General features: G+C 43.8%; 1 protein-coding gene across 1 annotated transcript; it reads right to left on the reverse strand.

The window, feature by feature from the left end:
- Positions 1 to 383: 383 nt before the first annotated feature.
- LOC119324743 (heat stress transcription factor A-5-like) lies at positions 384 to 3,851 on the reverse strand. Its single transcript, XM_037598514.1, has 2 exons — positions 3,479 to 3,851; positions 384 to 1,809 (listed from the first exon to the last, which is right to left on the reverse strand). Exons 1-2 carry the CDS (start codon positions 3,713 to 3,715, stop codon positions 679 to 681), a joined length of 1,368 nt encoding a protein of 455 aa, XP_037454411.1. The 5' UTR covers positions 3,716 to 3,851; the 3' UTR covers positions 384 to 678.
- Positions 3,852 to 13,366: the final 9,515 nt, after the last annotated feature.

Genomic DNA, 13,366 nt, shown 5'->3' on the forward strand with positions numbered 1-13,366 from the left:
GCAGTGGCTAGCGGAATGAAGTCAACCTTGCCAGGTCCTAAGTTCGACTGCACGGCAGTCTTTTAGAAAGAGAAATTTTACATCGCGTGTTAAGGAAAAAAAAAGCCTCGCTTCATGTCTGGTGGGCCGGCCCAGTCGAGTCCGCAACCAAAAATTCGAAAGAATTTTTAAAAACATTATTTACGGAATTCCAAAAACATTATTTTTAAAAATGCTACACAATTTTGAAAATCCGAATTCGGAGCATTTTTTGACAAATGTGATTTTTTTGAAATCACGAACAATTTTCTAAAATGCAAATAGAATTTCAAAATCCAAACATTTTTTCAAAACGCAAAAATTAGAGAACAGGTACATTTTTTTAACTTCTGAACAATTATATATATATAGGATTATATTCCCAGTGTGCCAAACAGGTCTAGGGTCCAAAATAGACTGGGATTACAAGTTCCGAGTGCCAATTTTCAGGATTCAAAATTCAGGGTTTGATTTAGATTTCCTCTACAACTTTAAGGTTTGTTTTGGACTTTTTCCTAATAAATATAACAATATTTACAGTTACACACACGTCCCATGCTGTGCGTAATCACACACCCATTAATTGATGTCATCCTGATTACAACAGCAGCTTTCCTGTATGTCTCACTTCCTCGAAATTGGTAGCGCTCGAAGAAAAATTCAGAGTTTCAGCTGTTCCGTGTCATCCTTCTCCCCCCTTTCCGCTTGCTCCTTGTCCATGGAAGGATCCCTCGGGCCAGAGCTCGCGTCTCCCGGCCTCTCCGTCAAAAACTGTTCCCAGAAGTTGTCATTCGCCTTGACAGGAGCTGCCGGCTCGGTGGCCACCCGCATATCCTCTCGTGGCCTCAGTGCTTCCGCTGTGCCGGCATCGACTGATGCCTTCTGGTTAACGCCCATGGCAGCTGTGGTGGCCTCCGGTGGGTTGTCGCTTCCCTCGTCGACGGTGGTGCTCCCGTCTGCATTGGACGCTTGACCTCTGTCGACATCCATCGAGCACGACGCTAGAGTTAGGCTCAGATGGCACGGCGACAGCCCTTCGTCGTTTACAGCCGGCGTGAAGAACGAGCTCTTGGAGGGGCAGATGGACGTCCCGGTATCGGAGAGCTCCATCATCTGTGGTACCAGAGGAAGGCATCCTGTCCCCATTCCTTCATGCCCTGGAGGATGCCTGCCATGCGGGCTACAGTTGTCTTCGTGCGAGCTTTGGGTGCTCAGGGTGACGAGGTTGCTCTCTGCCGCCGCGGAGCAGAGCCCCAACTTGAGCTTATCGGAGAAGTGCTGGTTCAGAAGGTTGCCCGTTTCTTGCCTGGAAGTGGGGCTATGGTCATCGCAGAAACTAGCCGTTTCCGTGGCCTCGACGGCGTAGTCTAACCCGGATAGCCTTCTCTTCTTGTGCAAAGCGTCTGCGAACATCGAGGATGCCTCTGCCATCTTGACAAGCTTACCGACAAAGTGAGGGTTCTTGCTGGCCTGCTGCAGGAAGGCGATCATCTTGCCTTGCCGCAGCTCCATGTCGACCGCTCGTCGCTCCAGGGCTTCAATCTGGAACATGGTTCCGGACTCCTGCTGCTTGGACTTCCAGAGCTCAGCCTGTAGGTTTGCTTTCTCTCGTGCAAGCCGGTCGATCTCGTCTTCGAAGAATGAACGCTCGTTATCAGGCAGCGCACCTGGTTGATGACTGTGGCTGTGGATAGGCTTCCGCCTGTAGATGTTCTTCAGCAGGTGTTTCTGCCCCTTGACAAAGTACTCGTTACCGAATTCCCATCGCTCTGGATCTATTTTACGGAATCCCTGCAACATTGATGGTTTTTCAAAGGGTCAGATGGTTTAGTGAAATTTTGGACCTGATCAAACATCAACAAGCAAAACATTGCAGAAATTTTAAACACTACTTGCATGTCAACAAAATCTCTCTGGTAAATGTAACCCCCAAAATACAGCAAGCTGCAAACAGAGAAGATGGTGAGGAATCATTTTCTGCACTTCTGTTTGTGTTAAGAAAAGACCGTCTTTCGCTACAAACATTTGTAGGTCGGTCTAATACAGCAGGAAATGATAGTTCAAATGGCCAGTGTTTACAACAACCAAAATAATACCACCTCCAAGATCTCAGAGGTCTTAGCAAGAGGATAACAAAGCCGCCTCTAACAAAATTGGTAATTATCCTCACTGTAATTATCTTTGACCGTTGCTTGGCGGCTTTATCTATAGTCGGGCACACACCTTTTATCTAAAAAGTCTCTGTTTCACAACATTTATCCATGGAGTGGATCAGGAGTGTAGTTAGTGCAATGTTTTCACTCTCTACCCCTACTTTTTTCCCCAAAATGCGAGGTAATAGCTTTGCCCGTTCCATTAATTAAGAAGATTGTTGCCCAGTTAATTATGGAAAATTGAGCTACAACCGATTAAACAAGGGTGAAACCCACTCCCCAACATCACAAACACATATGGGGCAAGCCCACTCTCGCCGCCGGCATGCCGAACATCGCAAGAAACGCCAACCACACAAACACATAACATCCGTCTTCTATTCCTCCCATTCCAAATACAACAGAAATAATGGAAAGGGTGGGGTAGTGTGTGCGCCACCAACCATTTTGATCGTGCCATCCCACGACGTAGCACCGTGGCTCACCACAACGTCCACCAAAGCGAAAGCTACGGCCTACGACTCTGTATCCCGCACGTACTCAGGCATGGCCATGCATACAAGATACAACTCAAGCTAACTGAAAAACGGAGAAACAGCTAGACCACAGCATACACCGCCCATGAGGACGGGAGAACCCTAACCTTTAGAGCTTTGGAAGGGGGTTAAGTTGTGGGTGTTAGTTTAATAGTGGCCGGATTGCATGGTCATCTTTCATTAATTCCTCTTTGATTCAGTTCATGTGCATGGTGGGCTGCCACAATTATGGTGAAACAGAGGGAGTGAAGCTATTGAACAAAAACAAATGCAGATCATATCGCACTGACTGACCGAGCTTGCTAAACAAGCAAAAACTACAGGAAAAATGAACACTTAAAATTTTACTGAACAAATATTTCCAAATCAAGATATTAGGTCTACAATGTACTCCCTTTGTTCTAAGATAAGAATGCAGTTATTCACATAGCGTCTGACCAGCCCAGCGCACAAAATTATAAACATGTTACAATAAACAAACAAATTTGGCACCATATCAAGCCCTATTTTTTGGCATTAAACTGCAATCAAGCCCAGCTAAGAAAACCAGCATCCTAGATGATCTTAAGAAGTAGCAGTTCACCATAGCAGCGCAGAGATTTCAGCACCTACGCCACCCACCCAAGATCCAAATTTGACAAAAAAAAGGAGCAGCAGCTCAGCTCCACCTAATAAATCCCCCGCACACGCACAAATCTGAATCCCGAAATCCACCGAGGTCGCTCGGCGCGCGCGTCGAGATTCAGGGAGAGGGGGGACGGGGTTACGTACGTAGGTGTTGAGCTGCCGGATGAAGCTGGAGAAATTGCTGTGCTTGAAGTAGGCAGGCAGCAGCCGCGCGGCGAACTCGGGCGAGTTCCAGACCACGAAGCTCGTGTCCGACGCGTCGCTCCAGGACACCACCGCGTCCGTCGACGGGTCGTCCACCATCTCGTACGTCTTCAGCAGGAACGGCGCCGGCCCGCCGCCCCCACCGCCGCGGGCGCCGGCCGTACCCGAGCCTTCCATGGGATGGGAGTGTCGCCTCGGGGGCTTGCGGTGCTGCTCGCCTACTCGGGTTGGTGGGAGGGGAGGAGGGGAGGGGGGCAGAGATGGCCGGGAAAGGGGAGTCGTCGTGGTCGTTGCGGGTGGATCGGGGTTTGGTTTGCTTTGTTCTTTCCTCTCTTTTTTTTTCCTTTCGGTGTGGCTAGATATGAACATACTCCCCGTCCTAGAATGTTCTTCAAGTTAACAAAGATTAAAAAAGTTCCTATATCATATTCCCTCCGTCCTAAAATAAGTGTCTCAACTTTGTATTAGATTTAGTATAAATTTGTATTAAGCTCAAGACACTTATTCTTCTGAGTATGACGGAGAGAGTATAAAAACGAAGAAAGAAAAAAGTTAAAATTTTACATGTTCTTTATATAAATCTCACGAATAAAGCATCAACCGAGACTTGTAAAGTCTCGGTTGACTATGATTTGGCAATCCCATTTATTTATGGACCTCAATAAGTTCCGAACGTTCGGAATTTGAGCATGCTAATTCGAACTCTTTTCATGGCAATTTTAGTTAAGACGATGTTGATAAATATGGCATTTTTTTAACAAAAAATCGAACTGGAACAAAGTTGTCATGCGTTAACAACTAAAGTTGCCACCTCGCAGCAACTAAAGTTACCATAAAAAAAGTTCGGTATGACATGCTTAAATTCCGAACTTTCGGGATTTATCTATTCCGTTATTTATTTACTATACTTTTTATAATTACTTATTTATTTACTATACTTTTTATAGCTCATGGGCTACCGAATTCTCAAAACAATATTTAAAGTCTTAAAATTATCTGAAACAAAATCTCTACTCTTCTCTACCTATATATAATATTAAAGAGAGAAGCGTTTCTCCACTTTTTTCGTAAGTGTTTTGTACGTCGTCATCTCAGGATTTGGTACGTCTGTCGTCTGTTTTAAAAATATTAAAAAATATGCGCCCAGATGGACTCGAACCAAGGTCTCCTGGAAACAGCCACACACTTACAACTATCAGGCCAAGCTAATGATTTAGGTTGTGAGGCGGAAGATCGGGAGCTTACAACTATCAGGAAGCTGGCGCTTACACGCCGCACCTCATGGGCCGGCCCACCACGCGCTGAGGAAAGAAAAATGTCTCGCGGAAAAAATTGCAGGTACAGTCACTCGAACACACGCCTTGAAACTACAAGGAAGGAACCATTCCGCTAACCACTACAACAAGTAACAGCTAGTGACTACAACGAACGCGAAATGTATAAGAATCAATACATTAGCGCTATTTATTAGATTTCCTAATTATTTTAAAAACACTTCATTAAATTTTGAAAAAAGTTTACGAATTAAAAAAACAGTTCATTGATGTTTAAGAAAAGTTCAGTAAATTAAAAGAAGTTCATCTATTTGAAAAAATTTCATCCTTCTTTTTTAAAAATATTTCATCGCATCTAAAAAAAGTTCAACGAATTTGAAAAAACGTTCATCCTTCTTTTTTTAAGAAAAGTTCATCGAATCTAAAAAAAGTTCAACAAAATTGAAAAAACGTTCATCCTTCTTTTTTAAGAAAAGTTCATCAAATCTAAAAAAAGTTCAACGAATTTGAAAAAACAATCGCAATGGGACTCGAACTCCAGACATAGCGCTGCATGCTAACGAAGCTGGCCAGCTGGGATACTAATTGTGTACATCCTAAAAACGGCGTTTGTTTTTAAGTACCAACCCAAATGGTAGATCTAGGGTTTTTCAACATTTTCCATTAATTCTTGGGAAAATTAAAAATCTTAAATATGCGAACAAATGTTTCGAATATCGTACGCAAATTTTGAATATTCCTTTTCTTTTAAATGTGAACTATGTTTTTCAAAAACCAAAAAGTGAACAAGTTTCGAAAATTGAATACTTTTTTTGTACTATGAACAATTTTTAGATAGGGAATTTAGAATACACATTGAACATTTTCTTAGTATAGGGTGAACATTATTCAAAGAAACACTGAACATTTTTTTAAAATATGCTGAACTTTTTTTGAATGCATGCTGAACAAAATTTCTCTTTCTCTAAATGATGAACATTTTTTTATACACACTGAACATTTTTTCAATGTATGGTGAACAATATTCAAATACACATAGAACTTTTTTTAAAATACGATGAACTCGTTTTGAATGCATGCTGAACAAAATTTCTATACACGATAAAACATTTTTTTTATACACACTAAACATTTTTTCAATGTATGGTGAACATTTTTCCTCAATACGGTGAACAAAAAATTGAAATTTGAAAGTATTTTTGAAACGTGACCAAAATTCGAAAACATGAACAAAATTTGGAATTTCAAAAAACATTTTCTGAAAAGGCAAACGAATTTCGAAAAATCTGAACATATTAAGGATATTGAAAATAGTTCATCCAATTCGAAAACAGTTCATCGAATTTAAAAGAGTGCACTGATTTTCAAAAAAAGTTTATTGAAGTTGAAAAAAAGTTCATCGATTTTGAAAAAAGTTCATGGAATTTGGTGAGAAAAGTTCATCGATTTTGCGAAAAGTTCACCGAATATGAAAAAAGTTCATCGATTTTGAAGAAAACTTCATCGAATTTGAAAGAAAGTTCATAAAATTGAAAAAAAGTTCGTCTGAAAAAGGCAGAAAAAGGAAAAAGGAAAAAGAAAAAGAAAAGGCAAAAAGAAAAAACAACAGAAAAAAAGAAAAAAGAAAAACTCGTTAGAAGTAAAGAAGATGGAGGAATTAGATAATCGTAGAAGGTGGCTTGCTGTGTTGGTTAGCGCATTCTGTAAAGACCCCGGTGGTGCGGGTTCGATTCCTCGTCCCTTCGTTTTTTGCAGCAAGTTCGGAAAACGAAAACAAATGAAGAGGGGCCGGCCCATCGCGGAGACAGGGTGTGCGCCCGTTTGTCGAAATAGAAGAAACGGGCGCAACGGGCGCCGTTTAGGATTTGCCCGGAAGATCTCCTATTATTGATGCTGGCGGTAGCTCGCCTTCTTTCATGGGCTGGCCCAATATGAAGACGTCCCACATATTTTTACTTTTGTTTGTACTTTCTGTTCCTTCTTTTCTCTTATGTTTTTTATTCTCATATTTCTTTTTTCCTTTTTAGGTTTCTCAATTATTCATCTTACTTTAAACAGACGTAAATCATCTATCTGAAATAAAAATGTTTTTGATGTACAAGAAAAATGTACAATGTGCATTAAAAAAATAGTGATAAAAATGTATTTGAAGAAAATGTTAATCATGTATTTACATAATTTTAAACATATATAAATATACTTCATATGTATATAAAATTGTACAATGTGCACAAAAAAAGTGGACATCAAAACATATGTTTCCTGAAATTTTAACCTGTATAATCAAATATTTCATATGTACACAAAAAAATGTACAATATGTAGAAAAAACTACATATCAAAATGTATATATGAAATCATATATTATAAAAATGTTAAACATGTACAAAGTTAGTAAAAAGTTCAATCACTTATTTTGGGACGGAGGGAGTATAAAAGTATGTACAATGTCTATTAAAAAATGTAGACATATGTTGAAAAAAAGTAGATATCAAACATTTATTTAAAAAATATATAATTATCTATTTGAAAAATGTTAAACATGTATAAAGAAATGTGTTTGAATATACAGACAAATGTACACTGTGTAAGAAAAACATAGACAATAAAGCATATATTAAAATAATGTTAACCATGTATTAAAAAAATGATAAACGCATGCAATAAAAATGTCCCTTATCTATAAAAAATGTACATTATGCGTAAAAAAAGTAGATAAGTGTTGAAAAACGAAAAATAATTTTTTATGGAAATGTGAAAGAAAAAAAGTGAAGGAAATCATAAAAAACAAAGAAATAAACAGTGAAATGGAAGAATGAAATAGGAAAAAGGAAAACCGAAAATGCCGAAGAAAAAACAGGCTGCAAGCAAGGGAAAAAACAAAAAAAGATATAAAAATTAAAGTATAATGTTGGGCCAGCCCACTATTTCCTACGTGTAGGCGTTCCTAATAGGATCAGTAGGAGAGAGAAATAGTCATCGCGGTCTTATTGTGAAAGAGAGTTCTCTTAACAAAAAAATAAGTTGCTCGTTCCACAAGCCCACCGAGTTGAGCATATATGCTGTTTTTTAGTCGCGCCGCACATCCCTATTCTGGATGTGTTTTGACTTTTGACTATCAAAGCGCTCGGCAGCCAAACTGTTCTTGCTCTCACTTACAAAAAAGCCTACAAATCAGAAGAAAAATGTATTTAAAACTTTTAGGTGAAAAGTAATTCTAGGCAAGGTAGAAAACTAACTCTACGTCCGAGAGTTCATGGAACACATGCCGGACCCCCGTCATTCATCTCTGATTTGTCCTTGCCTCCGTGACTCACACTGTCATGAACATCTCATGTGCGTTCGATGTGATCGACACCATCCATATCGGATTGATTGCTAAGTAGTACTATGTCAGAAGACATCTTCTAATGAAGGCCTATATATATCCTTTGGCTCAAGCTTCAGTGCCGTCAATGTTGATACTACCGTGTACCTCCCGCCAGACATCCAAATACAGACCGACACGCTAATCATCGTGACCCTTTTTATTTTTCGATGAAAGTACTCATCGATAACCTAGACATATGAAATCGTCCATGAGCATTAGATGGGCGGGTGTTGGACGTGTACAAGGTGCATGCATGCACACAACATACCATCACATCTTCACTAGCTACCGCATCAACTAGTCGACGCCCGCACTGATGCGCTTCTGTTTTGGGCGTCATCGGGCAGGAGCCCACCTCATTTGCCCCACTACCATCCCTGGGTGGTAACATCTAGAGGCTGGTGTGCCCCGCTGGTGAATATTTTGATGGATACAATAATATTTTCTTTCTCCCGTTGCAACGCACGGGCATATGTGCTAGTACACACCTACATATGGATGTATACTACGTGTTTGTAATTTTTCATGATGAAATACACACTTACATAGGGATATTATTTATAAGATTATTTCGAAGTGCTTGGTTAACCGTTTACATCCGCTACTCTCGGATTTGATTTCTGAGAATCAGAGTGCTTTTATATCAGGACATCTTATTTCTGACAACTCTATAATTGCTTTCGAGTGTCTACATTATATGCAAAATTTGAAACACAATCATGTTGTGTATGCTTACAAGTTGGACCTATCGAAAGCATATGATCGTGTGGATTGGAACTTTCTGGAGCAAGCTTTACGTAAATGGGGCTTATCTATGGAATGGATCAATTGGATTATGGCTTGTGTGAAGTTGGTTAAATACTCAGTGAAGTTTAATGGAAAATTGCTTCAATCATTTACCCCTTCAAGGGGTCTCCACCAAGGTGACCCGTTGTCTTCCTTTTTATTCCTTTTTGTTGTTGATGCCTTGTCTGCTCTTATTACTAAATCAGTGACTGAAGGGGAATTGAGAGGAGTTACTATATGTCGTGGGGCTCCAGTGATTTCTCATCTATTATTTGCGAATGATTCGATGTTACTATTTGAAGCATATGCCCAGCAGGCAAGCATTGTCAAAGGCTTGTTGAACACTTATACCTTAGCGACGGGTCAACTTATAAACCCTGAGAAGTGTTCCATCTTTTTTCTGATAATTGTCTGTGGTGGTGGAAGAGGTGAAGAGTATGTTGGATGTTACGCAACATGTGTTTGAACCAAAATATTTGGGCCTACCGGTACCTGAAGAAAGAATGCATAAAGGGCATTTTGAAATGTTACAAGCTAGGCTTAGCAAGAGTTTGGTAGACTAGAGTGAACAGTACTTATCTTCTAGAAATAAGGGATTTTTAATAAAGATCATGGCGCAATCTATACCAACTTATGTTATGAGTGTATTTCGTTTACCGGCTTCGGTCTGTGATGATCTAACCCGAATGATGAGGCGGTATTGGTGGGGAGTGGAGAATGAAAAAAAAAAGATGGCTTGGCTCAGCTAGGAAAAAATGATGTTACCCAAGGCTATGGGGGTATGGGGTTTAGAGATATGAGGGCATTCAATTAGGCATTGTTGGCTAAGCAAGCCTGGCGTCTGTTGGACACTCCAGACAGCTTATGTGCTCGTCTACTCCGGGCAAAATATTACCTAATGGCCACCTACTCGACATGGTCTTTCCGAGCAGCTCGTCGGCAGTTTGGAAAGGAATTGTTTATGAATTGGATCTTCTGAAGAAAAATGTTATTTGGCACGTTGGAGATGATTCTCTAATTAAAACATGGCGTGACCCCTGGATCACATGGGGTCATGATTACAGGCCTGTCACGCCGAAGAGAAACTGTAGACTCAATTGTGTTGCCAATTTTATTGATGAACATGGAGCATGGGACGTTCAGAGGCTTCAGGAACATTTCTGGGACTTGGATATTCGTGAGATAATTAAAATCCGAACCTCTCCAAGGAATAGAAATGATTTTATTACTTGGCATCCGGAGAAGAGCGGACAATTTACTGTCAGGAGTGCTTACCGTTTGGCAACTGATGAGGAGAACCATGTCGTGGCGACAGGTGCGGCGAGTATTAATCCGTCCAGCCATCAACCTATCTGGCAGTGTATAGCAACGAGAGGGGAGAGTGTCGTCCACGTACCCTCGTAGACCGTAAGTGGAAGCGTTATGACAACGCGGTTGATGTAGTCGTACGTCTTCACGATCGACCGATCCTAGTACCGAACGTACGGCACCTCCGCGATCTGCACACGTTCAGTTCCATGACCTCCCACGAACTCACGATTCAGTGGAGCTTCGAGGGAGAGTTCCGTCAGCACGATGGCGTGATGACGGTGTTGATGAAGCTACCGACGTGGGGCTTCCACTACAAAAAAAGGACACATCCGTGACATTTTGGGCCGAACGAATTTTTTTCTGTCAAACATATGACACTTCTATGACGATAATTGTGAAAAAAACCCGGTATCATCATAGATGTGGTGGGATCCTACTTCTATGACAAAAAATCATGACAGAAAATGGGCTTTTCATCCTGGGCGGGCCGGAGACGCAGCTGCATGACATTCTTTGGGTCGTCCATGACAGAAAAAACCGTGGTAGAAGTGAGGGCGAGGAAAATTTCGGGGAGTTCCCAGTTACGGTGGGCGGTCGGGGGCCGAGCGATGCACGTTTCTCTCGTACACATACACGCGTGTGTGCGAGGCGTTGGCTCTAACTGAACCCGAGCGAGGCGTTGGGCTCTAACTGAATCCGAGCAATTGCACTGCAGACTATGCGTTACTGAACCCGAGCGATCGATCGATGGTTGTTAACTAAACCCGATCGAGCGATTCCTTCGCTACTGCTGCTAACTGAAGCCGGTCGATGCTGCCTCTCTGGATGAACAGCGAGCGTTGCGGGGGGTTTGATGAACAGTGAGCGGTGGCGTTGCCTCTGGATGAACAAGACCCCGTGGTGTGGAGGGCTGGATGAACAGTAGACGGTGGAAGGGTGCCCGTGGAGGGATGGTTGAACAGTAGCCGGTGGAGTAGCGCACGGTGGAGGCTGGATGAACAGGAGCCCGTGGAGGCTGGAGGAGGTCGACAGTAGCCCGTGGAGGCTGGAGGAGGTCAATGGTGGAGATGAACAGTATCCCGTGGAGTCCCGTTTTGCGGTACACCACACCCCTCCCGATCAACAGGACCCCCGTATCGACCGTAGCGCTCCAACACAAGTCCGTTTCGTCCATTTTACGGTACGCCACACCCCTCCCGATCAACATGACCCCCTTTAGACCGTAGGAGGCCCGTTTCCTCCATTTTGCGGTATGCGAGACCTCTCCCGATGAACAGGATCCCGTTTCGAATGTGGTCGGTCGAACACAAGGCCGTTTCCTCCGTTCTGCGGTACGCCAGGCCTTGTTTCCATCGCTTGCTCCGTCCAAGCCCTCCCGATGAACACGACGACGCATTTCGTTCCGACCCAGCCGGTTGGCTCCCACGCATTCCGTTGCCTACCGATGAACACGACGCATTCCGTTGCCTCCCCATGAACGCGACGACGATGTTGTTTCTCCGTTCCGACCCATCCATGTACATGAGCCCTGGCCGTACGTATGCGCGAGTAGGCATTCGAGACCCCGCCCGTATGCACGTATGTGGCCATATTTTCTTTCTTGCACCCTGGCCGTTGTACGTACGTGTACATGCTACTTCCGCGCCTCTACTACGACACGTGCGCGCCTCTACATCGACCAGTATGTATGTACACGTTCGCGACCAGAATGACAACGCTACATACGCTTCGACCAAGTGGGTCCCGACTGTCAGGCACTTACTTGCGTGCGAAGATGTAGTTAGTGGGTCCCAGCAGTCAGGGGGGCGAATCATTTTTTTTGCCCGGACGCACTTCCTTGCGTGCGAAGGTGTAGCTAGTGGGTCCCAGTAGTCAGGGGGGCGAATCGTTTTTTTTCGAACGCACTTCCTTGCGTGCGAAGATGTAGCTGGTGGGTCCCAGCAGTCAGGGGGGCAAATTGTTTTTTTTCGGACGCACTTCCTTGCGTGCGAAGATGTAGCTGGTGGATCCCAGCAGTCAGGGGGCGAATCATTTTTTTACTCAGACGCACTTCCTTGCGTGTGAAGGTGTAGCTGGTGGGTCCCAACAGTCAGGGGGGAAACTTTTTTTCATGAAATACGGTGGCCCGTCCGGTGGGTCCCTGCTATCAGGTGGAGGAATAATTATTTTGCGCGTAATAAGGAGGCACTTCCTTGCGGCCGCCGTGGACCCAGCTATCAGCCTCTCCTCGCACAGTACTCTTCCGATGGAAGTCGGTTGTTGACCACATTGACCACGCCACGCTGAGAGCACCACGGTGGTGGACGACGGCGAGGCCTAGGAAGGGGACGACGCGGAGCCGGAGAAGACGCAGCAGTGGATGCCCATGCGAAGAGGAGTACGAGCGTTCACTGGTTCGGCTGCGGTGTGAGGTTGCCGTCGCCGCAGATTAACAGGGGGTGGGGGTGAGTAGAGGGATGGCCTGGCTAACGGTGGGAGTAGTAGGGGGCGGTGAGGCCTCCACGGCATCACAGCCGACCACGAGAGGCAGAAGCATGCGGCACGACCGGCGCTGCTTTGGGCGGCTGGAGCACGAAGACCATAGGTTGAAGAAGCACTACAGCCGTTGGATGGACATCGCACGGTCACTGGAGCTAGAATCGTTCATATTGACTAAGTTGACAAAGCCCTCCGTCCCCGTAAACTTAGTAGGCCCACAAGTTAGCCTCCCACCAAGGTGAGTCCCAGTTAGCAGGGGGAGTATTCATTTTTTTGTGCGTAATAAGGAGGCATTTCCGGTGGGTCCGAGCTGACATACGGGGAACGTTTTTTTCGTGAAATACAGAGGCTCTTCCGGTGGGTCCTAGCTCACCCCGGGCATAAAACCAAAGACCGAAGACCGAAACCGAAAAGACCGAGACCGAACCCGAAAAGACCGAATTAAAAAAGACCGAATAAAATACGGTCTGCATAAGTAGAAGACCGAATTAGTTACAGTCTGATCGGTCTAGGACCGAATAGACCATATAGACCGAATAGCCCATACGCAAGAGGCCCATGTGGCCAGCCCAATGGTCACACACAACACGAGTGCACGTCCTCCTCCTC

Source organism: Triticum dicoccoides, chromosome 6B (genome assembly GCF_002162155.2).
Source record: "Triticum dicoccoides isolate Atlit2015 ecotype Zavitan chromosome 6B, WEW_v2.0, whole genome shotgun sequence".
NCBI classification, from domain to species: Eukaryota; Viridiplantae; Streptophyta; class Magnoliopsida; order Poales; family Poaceae; genus Triticum; species Triticum dicoccoides.

Excerpts from the sequence above, each read along its gene's own strand:
- LOC119324743 (XM_037598514.1), bottom strand. The coding sequence starts at position 3,715 with ATGGAAGGCTCGGGTACGGCCGGCGCCCGCGGCGGTGGGGGCGGCGGG. Across the intron at positions 1,810-3,478 it reads TCCGGCAGCTCAACACCTAC|GGATTCCGTAAAATAGATCC; the intron begins GTACGTAACCCC and ends TCAATGTTGCAG.